Below are 14475 nucleotides of genomic sequence, written 5' to 3'. Positions count from 1 at the left end.
GAGGCCTTGATAGCAAGATTGAGTCCTGTTGGCACAGACCGAAGAAACGGGAACAATCCAGTGTGTGGCTCTCGATGCAAGGACGAGAAGAGAGTTTGCCGCTCGAGTAGTCCTAACTCAAGCCGTTGCTCTTGCTCCCGCTCCCTTCCCCATACTCCGAATTCTCTGTCACCCCCCCCCAAAACCCCCCCACACACACAGTTCCACGAGTCGCCGAGTCAGCTACACGACAGTGTTCCTCTGCCTGTATGGTGGAGGGGGCAACGAGGTCCCGGGCTTGAGCGCGAACTCGGACAGGTACTCCTGGTTCTCGGCCACGGCGGGCCGGATGCGTCCGTTCTGCCGGTAGAAGAAGCGCGTGCTGCAGTCCTGCAGGTACTCGGGGTTGTGCAGCGAGGCCTTGGGCGGCAGGCTGTGCTGCCAGTACTCGGGATTGTCGAAGGTCTTTTTGGGCTTCTTGTCGCCGGCCATGATGGTGCCGCTGTGCGCCGGGTGGAGGGTGTGCGCCGGGTGGAGCGCGTGTCCGGGGTGTGCGGGGTGCGCCGGGTGCAGCGTGTGGCCCGAGAGGGTGGTGAGGGACGGAGGGGCCGGGTACGGGGGCTGCGAGGGCATGTGCGCCCGGGCGGGGTGCTCTCCCCCCACCTGAGAGCCCAGCTGTGGGTGTGGGTGTGGGTGTGGGTTGCCCGCCTGCATGGGATGATGCAGGCTGCCGATGGCACCTGCGCTCGCGCCCACACCCACACCCCCGGCGGCCATCAGGTGTGACAGGGGAATGCCGTTCTTCCGAAGAGCATCCTGGGCTTTGTCGCCGGTGCTGTGGAACGTGTTGAGGTAGAGCGGGTCGTTGACGTACTCGTCCTCTACCTTCGGTTGGCCATTGGGGGCGCCGTGGTAACCCTGGCCCTCCACGCCGTGGACGTCTCCGTTCCTGCGTCGGGTGACAAACGGGTTCTCCTCCACAGGGTTGAGATAGTCTGTCGGGGAAAAGCAAAAGTGAGAGTCAGTAAAGCTAATGGAAGATGCATTCATACATTTGGTCAAGAAAAACAATACTGCACTAAGGTTTAAAGAAAACAATCATTTCCTTGGACTAATATGACAATAATTGTGTGTGCTCTGAGAACTATGAGCAATCAGATTGGAAAATTACCCCTCCTGGGAGAATATTACCACTCTTGAATTATCTAGCTGACCTTCCTTAGCTAATATAATAACGGATATTCATTATTTACCTTTTACGATATGACCCACAATAGAATGTGTAAAGGAGTAAAAGGTGTCAGGGCAGAACAGAAGGCCACCAGAGAGCTTAATTGGCTTAAAACCCCCACACATATGTCATACGCTAGAGCCCACAGTGATGATCCCTCTCTGCTGTAGCTAACCGTACGGTAGGTACCTGTGGGGTAGCCAGGCTGTGCCCTCCTAGTGACGCAACACTCTCAGCGTTGCAACTAGTCAGGTCAAGAGCAATGCAAGTACTTTCTGAGCTCCCGAAAATACGGGAACTCCTTCCACTCTGTCAGTAAGCAAATAAATATAAGCAAACCAAGGGAGGAGGGTCAACCATGCCGTTTGGGAAATGTTAATTGTTATGACCAAGTCTCGAAGAGACTTGAACGTCGATAATCAGGCTACCTGTGGGGTTCTTCTCCTGGCCGGCGGTCATGTAGCCGTCCTCGTCGGTCTCGGCCCGGCCGGCGGCGGTGGCACGCTCTGCCAGGAGCACGGTGGGGTCGGCGCTGTAGCGTTGCCCGCTGCTGTCCTCCATCGATGCGGCGGCGGCGGCCCGCACCGTCAACACCTGCTGCTGCTGCTGCTGCTTGGGCTGCTGCTGCTGCTTCTTCCGCAGGGTGCCGTTGCAACGGGGGTCCGGGAAGACGACGCCCTCGGAGGAGGCGGCGCTGGCGCTGATGCTGATGGAGGTGTCCTGGGAGGAGCAGGTAGGGGACAGGGCTGACACCGCCACCACCCGCGGCATGGTGGACATCATGTCCTCCCGGCTGCTGTAGCTGCCGTCCTGACACATGAACTGGTTCTGCAGGGGAGATTGGGGGGAAAAACAGGCGTGAGTGTCTCGAAAGTGTAATTCGGTGGTTACCAATGGGAAATCGCATTACAAACAATTAGAGATGCACCGGATCCTGATTTTTAGGATCCTGCCGGATACCGAATCCACTGCTTAAGATCCTGCCGGATCCGTATCCAGATACCGGATCCTACGAAAGGGTTGAAACGCATAACTAACACGCACACGTGGGCCCTTTTTATTACGTTGGCGCAAACTATTTTTAAGACTCATTGGCTTACTGCCACACTGCCTTCAACGGCCGCTTCCAAAGGGCTTTCACTCCATGCAGCGATTGGGGTTGTGAAAGACTGACTGAAAAGCCTAGCCCAGATCCTGATTTTTAGGTAACTGCTGGATACCGGATCCCCTGCCCCTGCTGGATACCGGATCCCCTGCCGGATCCGGATAGTCTGAAAAACCCTATTATCCTGCCGGATCCGGATAGTCTGAAAAACCCTATTATCCTGCCGGATCCGGATAGTCTGAAAAACCCTATTATCCTGCCGGATCCGGATAGTCTGAAAAACCCTATTATCCTGCCGGATCCGGATAGTCTGAAAAACCCTATTATCCTGCCGGATCCGGAACCGGATCTTGGATCCTGTACATCTCTACAAACAATAAAGTAGCTAATGTAGTTAGCAACTATGGTTTTGAGAAATGCACCCCAGATTTGTACGATTATACTGTACAGATTTGTTGTTGTATGACTACACCTACACTTAAGTCTGTATGAGAGAGGTTGCATTGTCTTTGTTCAAGATTAACTTTTGCTTAGAAGCCTGCTGCCGTCCTCCTGACACATGAACTGATTCCACAGAGGAGTTTGGGGGGAAAAACTGATTTGTGCGACTATACAGATTTAGGTTCCACTATACCTGCACTTAGGTCTGTATGAGAAAGCTTGCTTGCTTGATTCTGCAGAGGAGATTGGAGGAAAACAGTTATGCTGTATAACTGTACCTACACTTACTGAGTATGTAGTTCTGTAAGAGTAAGCGTGCAATGTCTTTGTTTAAAATTAACTTTTTGCTAAGAAGCCTGATGTATGGTAGACATTAGTTATTGCATATGAAACTTACAATAACTGAGCATATTTGGAAAAAAGCAATGTGATGTTTTTTTTTTCCATTGACACATGAACTGGTTCTGCAGATGAGATTAGGGGAAATGTTTAGCTGTATGATTGAACACCAAAGTCTTTATTAGAAAACACCCATTGCCCCAAAGCCAGAGTCAGATATTCTTTAAGTATATAGAGAAACGCCAATGTAATACGTTGCTATGGGCACCTAACATGACCAGGTTCCAGTCTGCCTAAAGGGGTGTGTCATAATACTCCTAGCATTGAATAGAACAGTCCTTAGGTCTGCCTAGGTCTGCCTAAAGGGCTCTGCATACTTCACGTGCGCATTTTGTCGCGTGTGGCGCGAGAACCATTAATGACGTCATCACTTGCGACAGACTATTCATACTTCAGAAGGCTTTCGCTCGCATTGTCGGAAGTGCCCTCTGCTGTTCATGAGAGAAACGGCAGCGTGAGTTCTACGGATGTATAAAATAGAAAGCCAAACACGGCTGCTGTAGGGCTACTGAACGTCTGACTTGTGACTTACCACATCGAAACATATATTTTTTTTGTAGCCTACATTGCCAGATCATTCCAAGACCATGTGAGAGCATTGTTCTGGCGGCAGAATTTTTAAATATATCGCCGAACACAACGTGCTTCTGAACAAAGTAAACAATTGTTTCACTGAACAACATTTAAGAGAGAAGATAAAATAACTCTCTTTGACATTTTATTAGCCTCAAAATGGTGCAGGATCCATTCTGTAGTAGCCTACAGTAGTTGTAGCCTCTCTTCGCAACTCCTGCTTTGTCTGCCTACCAGTGTTGCCAGATTTTCTACGACAAATAAGCGACTGACGTCCTGAAAACAAGCCCAAAAGAAGCGACTGACGGGCGTAGTGAAAACAAGCCCAAAATAAGCAACCGAAGGGGTGGGTCGTCAGTCGCGTGCCTAGTCAGGGAAGACCTTGCTCTTTGCAGGGGTCTGCGTGGCAGCTAAAATCCCCTCAAGTGACCACAGAAAGTAGGAGTTAACAATGCTGTAGTAGGGTCACTTGTAAGGATGAGTGAGAAAAAACGAGTTGCCATTGAGAAACACATTCAAATGACCGGCAGAGCAGGAGAAAACAGCAAGCCCAACCCTGAAAAGAGCAAGCCCAAAAAAACCGCAACCCGCGACTTTACAAAATTCAAAGCGACTGCTCAAAAAAAGAAGCCCAATGTCGCTTATAATAAGCGGACTTGGCAACACTGCTGCCTACCTGCATGGTCGCTGGTGGCGCACGACATGTTACAAAAAATGTGGGGTGCACGACGTCGCGACACGGCAGCTCGCGCCACGGCGTGTGACGTCATTTTGGGTCACGTGATGGCGCGAGTGAGGTCGCGAGTGGGGTCGCGAGTGAAGTATGAAGGAGACTAAAGGGCCGTACACACACATCGCTGCTATTTACTAGCTTCTCACTTGCTCGCCTACTCGATCACCTCTCTTTCATGGAACGTTCGCTGAAAGTTACCGCGGCTTTAACTGCCAATGAACAGGCGAGAAGTACCGAACTCTGCCTTCCAATTGGTTACTCGCTTACTCGCCTCGCTCGAAGATAAAATATTTTCAACTCGGGATCTGCCCACATCGCATCGCTTGTATATTACTCGCCTACTCGCCTGCTAGTCTCGCTGGAACACAATGACATTCTATGGAGTTCATTCGCTGAGCGAGTAACTGTGTGTACACACACGTCGCTGCTAGTTACTCGCTCAGCGAATGAACTCCATAGAATGTCAATGTGTTCCAGCGAGACTAGCAGGCGAGTAGGCGAGTAATGTACAAGCGATGCGATGTGGGCAGATCCCGAGTTGAAAATATTCTATCTTCGAGCGAGGAGAGTAAGCGAGTAACCAATTGGAAGGCAGAGTTCGGTACTTCTCGCCTGTTCATTGGCAGTTAAAGCCGCGGTAACTTTCAGCGAACGTTCCATGAAAGAGAGGTGATCGAGTAGGCGAGCAAGTGAGAAGCTAGTAAATAGCAGCGATGTGTGTGTACGGCCCTTTACACCAGTCACGCCAAGTATGAATCCCCCTTAAAGGGGGATTTCCCCCCTCCCCCCTTGCAATAATAGAACCCGGAAACAATGGGCCAATGGAACCTCTCTCTTATCTACTCTCTCTGGCCAGAGTCAGATATAATGTAGACACTATTTGTTGCATGTGGTAAGTATTGACATGTATGTGGCAAGTACTACGATTATTTATTCAGGTGTCCACTGTAAAAGGAACAAGTTTCTGGATTTCATTTTTATAGTTGCACACAGCCTATGAAACACATGCTGGGTTTTTATATTAACTAGGAAGGTCCCACCCTTCCACCGTCCTTTTGTCTGTAGAGTGAATGATTGCAGGCTGCCAAGCCGAGACTCAAGGGTACACTTTCAGACATTACAACCAATATAACACAAGCTATATCTACAGCACACACCAATCATATCATATTCGAAAAATACACCAATCGTCATCTTTTTTCTGTTTTTTTTCCGTCTTTCTCTAAGTTTCCTTCTCACTTCATCAGCAGGCGAGCATTTGGACAAAAATATTTTGCTGAACAAAGACAAAGACAAAAAATCTGGACATGATTGAAATTTATGTTTTAAGGACACTATGAAGAGCCAAAGTAGGAATCGGGTACTTCCAACAATTTAATTATCCCAGATCCATATGTAGAGCCAACTTTTATAATAAGCACTTTTTCTTCTTTCTAAGACGAGCAATCATTTTGTTCTCCCAAAGCATTGTTTATAACACTGCAAAAAAAAAAACTGCAGGAGGAGAAATTTCTGTAAAGTACCAAAGGGAGCCAGTAGAGAATTGATGTCGCTCATTGATATTCATAGGGCTCTCTCTCTCTCTCCGTCATGGGTTTAAGAGGAAAAACAAAAACGGAAGTTCGAATGCAAAATGGCTCCCATGGTCTGTGCCCTCGCTCGCTCTCACTCTGTGGAGAGGAGAGGCGAAGAGAGGAGAGGAGAAGAGAAGAGGAGAGAAGAGGAGAGAAGAGGAGAGGAGAGGAGAGGGGAGGAGAGGCGAAGAGAGGAGAAGAGAGGAGAGGAGAAGAGAGGAGAGGAGAGGAGGCTGGGCAGGCAGGTAGGCAGGCAGGCAGGCACAGCACACAGAGGAAGAGCTTTGTGTGCCAGAGCCCAAGCCTCCACACCACACACACACACAGAGGGCCGGGACAGAAAGGGCTCTTTATGGCAACACCGAGGTGGCTGCAGCTTCCTACCATAATTCCGTTGTTGTTGTGGGAGTGGGCTTGTAAAAAGCATGCATTTCTAAACAGCCACACACAAGAGAGACTGGGTGAAAAGAGTGGAAACCCCGAGATGGAGGAAATAAAACATACTCCACAATACATGCTTCCTTAAATAAACAACTACATAGGCAGTTTTTTACAAAAAATACATGTAAACAATTACGCAGAGGTTTTTTTTTAGGTGAAAGAAAGTGAATGTGAACACTTGACAAATGCTCAATAATTAGCTCATGTACTGTAAATAATATGGTATGGAGAGAACTTAAAAAAAAACCTGAAGATTTTTGTGAGCATCATGAAAAAGAGAGAAGGCAATCTCTCCTCTCTCCCAACCAACCCGTGGTGTCCATGGGCCCCTCAGCCCCTCTGTGCTGTACTGAAAGGAGAGTTTTGGTGTCCATGGAGGCAGCAGGTGCATTGGGTGTGATAAGTACCCCTGGTGTCTTCAGCCTGCGGTCCGACCATTACTCATCCTCCCCAGGATCTCCAACCCCCCACCGCAAGGCCCCTGGAGGTGATTCTGAATCCCCCTTAATAAATACTGGTCAGGGTCTCTGGGGGTAAACTATATTATGTGCACCCAGGGTTAATTAGACTTTTCAGAGAAAGCACCGCAAAACGCTGAGCAAATACACCCACCACCAGCTCTTGGATTGCAAGCAAGCAAGCAAGCAGGCAAGCAAGCGCCACTTTTTTTCCCTTCAGAGGCAGCCCCTGATATTTACACAGGCAGACCTGGTTTATAAAAGCACAGTGTGAGAGTAGGGTGGAGAAGAGGTGGTGGGATGGATGAGGGGGTGGATGAATTCAGAGGCTGGGGGAGGCTGGGGGAGGCTGGGGGAGGCTGGGGGAGGCTGGGGGAGGCTGGGGGAACCCGACAGCCCAGGCCTGCGTGGTGTCACGCTGGGGAATAAGCCACAGAACAGGGGCTTCCTGGCTCCGACTCCGCAGAGCAGAGGGGAGAGCAGGAGGAGGAGCAGGGGGGAGAGGAGTGATGTGTTGTGGGGAGGAGGAGGAGAAGGGAGAGAGGAGTGATGTGTTGTGGGGAGGAGGAGGAGGAGCAGGTGGGGAGAGGAGTGTTGTGTTGTGGGGAGGAGGAGGAGGAGCAGGGGGGAGAGGAGTGTTGTGCTATGGGCAGGAGGAGGAGGAGCAGGGGGGAGAGGAGTGTTGTGCTATGGGCAGGAGGAGGAGCAGGGGGGAGAGGAGTGTTGTGCTATGGGCAGGAGGAGCAGGGGGGAGAGGAGTGTTGTGCTATGGGCAGGAGGAGGAGCAGGGGGGAGAGGGATGTTGTACTATGGGCAGGAGGAGCAGGGGAGAGAGGAGTGATGTGTTGTGGGGAGGAGGAGGAGGAGCAGGGATGTTGTACTATAGGCAGGAGGAGCAGGGGGGAGAGGAGTGTTGTGCTATGGGCAGGAGGAGGAGCAGGGGGGAGAGGAGTGTTGTGCTATGGGCAGGAGGAGGAGCAGGGGGGAGAGGAGTGTTGTGCTATGGGCAGGAGGAGCAGGGGGGAGAGGAGTGATGTGCTATGGGCAGGAGGAGCAGGGGGGAGAGGGGTGTTGTGCTATGGGCAGGAGGAGGAGCAGGGGGGAGAGGAGTGTTGTGTTGTGGGGAGGAGGAACAGGGGGGAGAGGAGTGTTGTGCTATGGGGAGGAGGAGGAGGAGCAGGGGTGTTGTACTATGGGCAGGAGGAGCAGGGGAGAGAGGAGTGATGTGTTGTGGGGAGGAGGAGGAGAAGGGAGAGAGGAGTGATGTGTTGTGGGGAGGAGGAGCAGGGGGGAGAGGAGTGTTGTGCTATGGGCAGGAGGAGGAGCAGGGGGGAGAGGAGTGTTGTGCTATGGGCAGGAGGAGGAGCAGGGGGGAGACGGGGGAGAGGAGTGATGTGCTATGGGGTGAGGGAGCGCAGGGACATACTGCTCCCCTCAGGGGCTGGCTCTCGGAGGTGTGTGTGTGGTACATCAAAGCCCTTTCCCAGCCCGTGAGAGTCACCATTTGATGGCAGCCTTCCACTGAGAGGTGGGAAGGGAGGGGAGTGTATGTGTGTGTGTGTGTGTGTGTGTGTGTGTGTGTGTGTGTGTGTGTGTGTGTGTGTGTGTGTGTGTGTGTGTGTGTGTGTGTGTGTGTGTGTGTGTGTGTGCGTGCGTGTGCGTGTGCGTGTGCGTGCGCCGCTTGCCATTCTGTTCACATCATGTGTAGGCACATCAGTAACTTCGCCACTTGTTGCGTTCCTTGGCCTTCGATTTTGCATCACTACACTACTATGTCTTTGAGAGAGACACAGTGCATTTCATTGATTAAGTGGGGTTGTGTGAAACTTTTAACCAAGACTCTCTTTCAATACGTGTCTCAGCAGCAGCAAGGGAAGGGGCAAGAGCAAGTCGGCAGTGATTGTGCACAATTGATTTAAGTGGAAGAGAAGAAGAAGGCGAGCTCCAAACAAAGCTTTAAAGCCAAGGTCATGAGGCAATATGTAAGCAATCCAAAGAGGAAGGCTTAATTTAGGCCAATACAACAAAAAATCAAATAGATTGCTTTCCTGGAATACTATGGGGATGCATGGGGCTTGTAAAAAACAAAAACAAAAAGCACAACAAAACACGAAAAAAAAAGCTGACTGTTTCTAAAAAACTAAAAGATCAAAAACTTGGCAAGTGCTATTGACCTTTTGTTTTCTAGAAGTGGTTGGGTAGACGGGTAGATCTTAGAGGCTTTAGCTGAAAACATTTTGAAGGTTCCTTGATTTATTTATTTCTGTTTTTCATGCTTGTATAACAAAGTATAGTTGTTTAGGGACTAATTAATCCCTGCTACTGTTTAGGGAACTGAAACTTTGTAAGAAATATCCCCTACATTCAAGTTGCCAGAGCATTAAATAAGGATTGTTTAGGAAAGCCACAAACATCTCAGTGTTTGCTACATCATCACAGAGCACAACAAAAACTCCTAAGCGAGAGGATAGGACTGTGTGTAATGAGGACTTAAGACAGGTTCACTTGACTGTAGATACTGAGAGACAAGGTTCTTCACCGAACCTCCAGTTGCTTGTGTAGAGCCAATCTCTTGCAGTCCACGAGAGGGTGAATATGGCAAAGTTCATGCATACTGTATGTGCTTTCCGAGTCTATAAATGTGTGGAGGGCACGTTCCTACTGTACATTCTCAGAATTCGAGACCTATGTATGTATGCAATGTAGTTCTGCTTAGCTCCACTAGGGGCTCCGGAGCTACACACTCACAGATTTGGTGAGAACCAGGCTAACGCTGCAGTGCCTTAGCCAGGCCACACCCTCCTACTGACGCAACACGTTCTGCGTTGCTTCTAATCAGGCCAAGAGCAATCTAAATATCGTTTCTGATCTCCAGAAAAATCGGGAACTCCACCCACTTTTTCGGAAACCAGTCAGCCAGTAGCAAACCTAAGGAGGCGGGTCAACCATGAATGTTTGGAAACGTTAATTGTTATTCTCTTGGAATAGATTTGAAGAAAGTCGATGATAATCAGGCTAGTATTGTACTGCCCTACAAAGGCAAAAGACCTTAACATCAATTTGGTCAAAAATGAGTTAATGTAATTTTTTGGGGTATTTCAGACCACCTTTATCATGTGAATAAATATAGTGAGCCTATTTGATTGTTTTTAATGTCAAAATAAAGAAAATAGGAAGTTAAGGCATTTTGCCTTGGTACGCCTCCTTATTTTTTGCCCATGATTCAAAGGCAGAGAACCTTAACTTCTAACTGCAATTTCATAAATATAACTTTTTATTCAAATTTGGTGATATTTTCATAAATTTACATGTTATATTTAGTGCCTACCCTGTTGGAGTCCATGCGTGCGCGGAGGGTGTAAGCCAGGGGCGGCACGTTGATGCCGTGGGGCACCAGGTACTCCTCTGCATCCATCAGATCCTCCAGCTCCTCCTCGTCCAGCAGGCTCTGGAAGAACTTGCTGTCATTGGGACTGGGCAGCTTCATGCGGTCGTCGCCCTGGACAGAGACAGGAGACAGGAGACAGGAGACAGGAGACAGAGAGACAGAGAGACAGGAGACAGGAGACGGGAGACAGGAGACAGGAGACAGAGGAAGCAGCTCATTAGCATCAGGCTAGAGAAGGCTAACAGCTAGAAAAGTGTTAAATTCTTCTCTCTACTCAACGTTAAAGTTATAAATTAACTCTCTACTCCATGTTAAAGTGTTAAATTAACAAAATGTTATTGTGTACATGAACTTATTAATTAATTGTTTATTGTATCATGGAGTAACGTAAACCGGTGTCAAATGTTAGCCTCTTAGTGCAGATGGGGTCGCTAGCGGGACTATTCACTATTGCTGAAAATACTCAATTACATCATAACAACATTGCTATGACATTACAGAGAGGCTTAAGTAACTGATTAAGACGTAGCCATTACCATTTTGGTGACTGTAAGGTTATAACATAGGCTCTGCGCTAAGGGGTTAAATGTCAAATATCATAGGTCACAAGATCTAGCATGCAGATTTGAACATACAGTACTTAGATGACCTCAGCTGTATTACAGACAACCCAGATGACCTGTTATCAAGTACTTGTTGTTCATGTATGTGAACTCAATCTATTGGATGCACCGGGCCATCTTATATCTTTTAGGCATACTTATCCACAGACATCATCATTGGAGGATTAACCTTCGCTGCCATGTACTGTACAGTACAGATAGATAGAATAATGTGCTTACTCATGTATGTGTGTTCAAGGCAAGCTATTGGCTGCATCTGGTCATCTGATATGCATGCTGTACAATTTCACTGCAATCTCAAAGGGCTTCAAATCTTGTTCAGGTGAAGAAGAAGAAAAAAACTAAAACTGCCATCTCACCTGGATCACCAGGTAGCGCTGCGGGTCGCGTGCCATCCGGCAGAACTCTCCCGCCAGCTCCTTGAAGCGCGGTCTGCTGTCGGCGTCGATCATCCAGCCTGCAAGTCAAGATGACACACACACACACACACACACACACACACAAATATATCCTCAGGAGGTTTCCTCGTACGTACACACCCCAGCACCAGCTCAGCTCTCGGCTTACTACATTTGAAGCATTAGCGGCCGGGCGGGTGGAGGGAGGAAGGCTCACGGCGGGATTGTGGATTTCCTCTCTCAACCTCCGACGATTTAAAACACGAGATAACACTGCTAATCTACCTTCCCCGCTGGCTAAATCCCTCGACAGTCTCAGTGGGAGAGTTTGCTTTTTATTTATTTTATTTATCTATTTATTTATTTGGTTATGCATCCTCACACTTTGACTTTGTCTATTTATTTTTATTCATAGGTGCTACAGTGATTTTTTTCTGGAAAAAAAATTGAGTCAGTCACACACGGATGATTTTCTCTGATATACTATCAAAGCTGGGGCGTCAAAGCTAGCGCAGCAAAGGCGTCCATGTTGGATGGCTCATATTACGGTTGCTTTTATTTATGATCTCTGGAATGACATTAAACCCTACGGTATCAGACAGGGAGACAAAAGGGGAGATCAGGAGGGAAAAAGAGAGAATGGGGTAGGTATAAAAAAGGAAAACACCTCCACCACCATATGTGCAAAAAAATGTGATTTCAAAAGCCTTGGTTCTGTATAGCATAGATGAATGTCTGTATCTGTGTGCGTGTGTGTGTGTGTGTGTGTGTGTGTGTGTGTGTGTGTGTGTGTGTGTGTGTGTGTGTGTGTGTGTGTGTGTGTGTGTGTGTGTGTGTGTGTGTGTGTGTGTGTGTGTGTGTGTACATGCGTGCGTGTGTGTATACGTGTATGCATGCCTGTGTATGTGATGTGTGTGTGCCTGCGTGCTTGTGTTTGTGTGTGCGCACGCCAATTTTTCCCCCTCCAATCATCCGGCATTCCCAGAGCGTGCTCGTGGCTTTCATATTCCACCACAGCACCTCAGGAGCCGCGATGTTGGCGCCTCTTTCTGCCCGGCTCCGCGGCTCGGCTCTGGCAAGGTCAGGAGATGAGAGGAGCCCTGGACCTGAGGGGCTACGAGAGCTAATGTTCTATTCTGAAAGAAGACTTGGATCCCACTCTCTGATCCGTCTACCTTTTGTTGGACTCTCTCTCTCAGTCTACCGCCGCCGTACGTGTTTACGTGTAGACTTCCACACAGACACACAAACACGTGGCATCTAAATTATAGACCTACACCACTAGGCCACGCTACAACGAGACCATGTTGCAAGATTGCAGGGTGTGTTCCATGTTCGGGATGACATGCTCGATACATAACACGCATGATCTGTTGTGTAATCTCCGAGGAGGCGCGCGCGAGAGAGAGACAGGGCATTCTAAGGACACGCTGTACGCACTGTTGAGCAATACCAGGAGGAGATGCTACAACCCTTTTGGGGGCTGCAGTTAGTGCTGTTAAAGACAGCATCTGCTACTGCATTTCGTACACATCATTATAAATTGTTAGGCATTAATGCTGCATTATGGACAATGATGCAAATCGACCGATACACTAAAGGCACTCAAGTCTGTTTTAACCTTGCGATCTCCTGTATGTGCTATTCATTTGTCAGGGATGTCTTGGTGCTGTTTGTTTATGCATTTGCGTGTCCTCACTTTACCCTTCCCTGTGCGTAGGAGAAGGAGGCCAGAGATGATGGTGAGGAGGAGGAGGTAGAGAAGGAGGAGGAGGAGGGGCTGAAAGGTGAGGAAGAGGATAAACAGGAGGAGGAGCTGAGATGTAGGGAAGAGGATGAAGAGGAGAAGGAAAGAGGAGGAAAAGGAGGAGGAGGAGGAACAGGGGGAGGAGCTGAGAAATGAGGAAGAGGAAGAGGAGCAGAAGGTTGGCTGTCCTTTGCACAGGGCTGCTGTGTGCTACTACAACCATAGCAGGAGGCTACAGGCAGGCACCGTCCATCAGACACAGGATGCTCACGCTGCGACAGAGCGCGGCCACACGGCCAGGCATGGCAGGGGTGTCACTGGCATCGCGCCGCCCCCTGTTCCTGGCTTGGCTTGGCAGGACGGGCAGGAGAGAGGAACCTTTGACCCTCCTCTGGCCCTCCCGCCGGCCCCCGAGGTGTCAGCCCAGACGGCCGGCTGATGAGATCATCACTTTGGACGTTCGGTGGCTTCTGCTGCTGGTGGTGGTGGTAGTGGTGGTGGTGGTGGTGGCAGCCAATGGAACCGCTCCCAGTCCTCCTCATGGCAAGCTTTTTTGAATTAGGACTGTGTGTGTGTGTGTGTGTGTGTGTGTGTGTGTGTGTGTGTGTGTGTGTGTGTGTGTGTGTGTGTGTGTGTGTGTGTGTGTGTGTGTGTGTGTGTGTGTGTGTGTGTGTGTGTGTGTGTGTGTCTATGTGTGTGTGTGTATGTGAATGTATGCAGAGAAGCTGACAACGGGTCAGTTGTCCCAGGCCCAGGGAGAGAGGGGCCCCAGAAATGGCTTCTCACTACATTGGTTGGGGGGCCCTTTCGAATGACTTTGCCCTGGGCCCAGAAAAAGCTGTCAGCTGGCCCTGTGTGTACGCACAGACCCGGAACTCTCGGGCCAGAATATCCTGGCTTAAAAAACATGGACACCACCACACAGATCGTACTATTACAGCTTTTTAGAACGCGGGCCATATCCTGCTTGGCTGTGCGGAAAGCAGTGTTGACAGTTGATGGCGTTGTTGTGAGATGAATATCTATCTGTTTTGTATGTAAACAACAAGGCGTGCTTGGCCGGACCAAATAGGAAAAACGAAAAAAAAAATTAAATAAAACAAAAACACGAACAGGCTTTAGAGAGCGTGCTGTGGAATGGCAGTCCCTCTGCTGTTTGGTAAAGAGGGGAATATGGTGGAAGAGAGGGAATAGGGGGGAGGGAGGAGGAGGGAAAGAGGAGGAGGGGAGGAATAAAAAATGTGGCGGAGGGACGTACATTTGACCATGACCATGTAGACGTCGATGGTGCATATGGGAGGCTGGGGCAGACGCTCTCCTTTCTCCAGCAGGTCTGGGATCTCGCGGGTGGGGATTCCGTCATACGGCTTCCCTCCAAAAGTCAT

The 14475-nt window shown here is 49.3% G+C and overlaps 1 protein-coding gene across 2 annotated transcripts in view; it reads right to left on the bottom strand.

Moving 5' to 3' along the window:
* Window positions 1-202: 202 nt before the first annotated feature.
* LOC134460847 (receptor tyrosine-protein kinase erbB-4-like) overlaps window positions 203-14475 on the bottom strand; it is a 387488-nt gene continuing 373215 nt past the window's right edge. For both annotated transcript variants that reach the window (XM_063213431.1, XM_063213432.1), the window contains exons 23-27: window positions 14349-14475; window positions 11305-11402; window positions 10263-10433; window positions 1639-2038; window positions 203-974 (exon numbers count right to left, since the gene is read on the bottom strand). The exon at window positions 14349-14475 is cut by the window's right edge and continues 20 nt beyond it. In XM_063213431.1, the coding sequence (XP_063069501.1) occupies window positions 223-974; window positions 1639-2038; window positions 10263-10433; window positions 11305-11402; window positions 14349-14475 (1548 nt within the window). In that variant the 3' untranslated portion in view covers window positions 203-222. The remainder of the gene's footprint in view (window positions 975-1638; window positions 2039-10262; window positions 10434-11304; window positions 11403-14348) is intronic.

This window comes from Engraulis encrasicolus, chromosome 13, assembly GCF_034702125.1.
Source record: "Engraulis encrasicolus isolate BLACKSEA-1 chromosome 13, IST_EnEncr_1.0, whole genome shotgun sequence".
NCBI classification, from domain to species: domain Eukaryota; kingdom Metazoa; phylum Chordata; class Actinopteri; order Clupeiformes; family Engraulidae; genus Engraulis; species Engraulis encrasicolus.
Note: the sequence above shows the minus strand (reverse complement) of the source record. Positions and strands in the feature narration are given on the sequence as shown.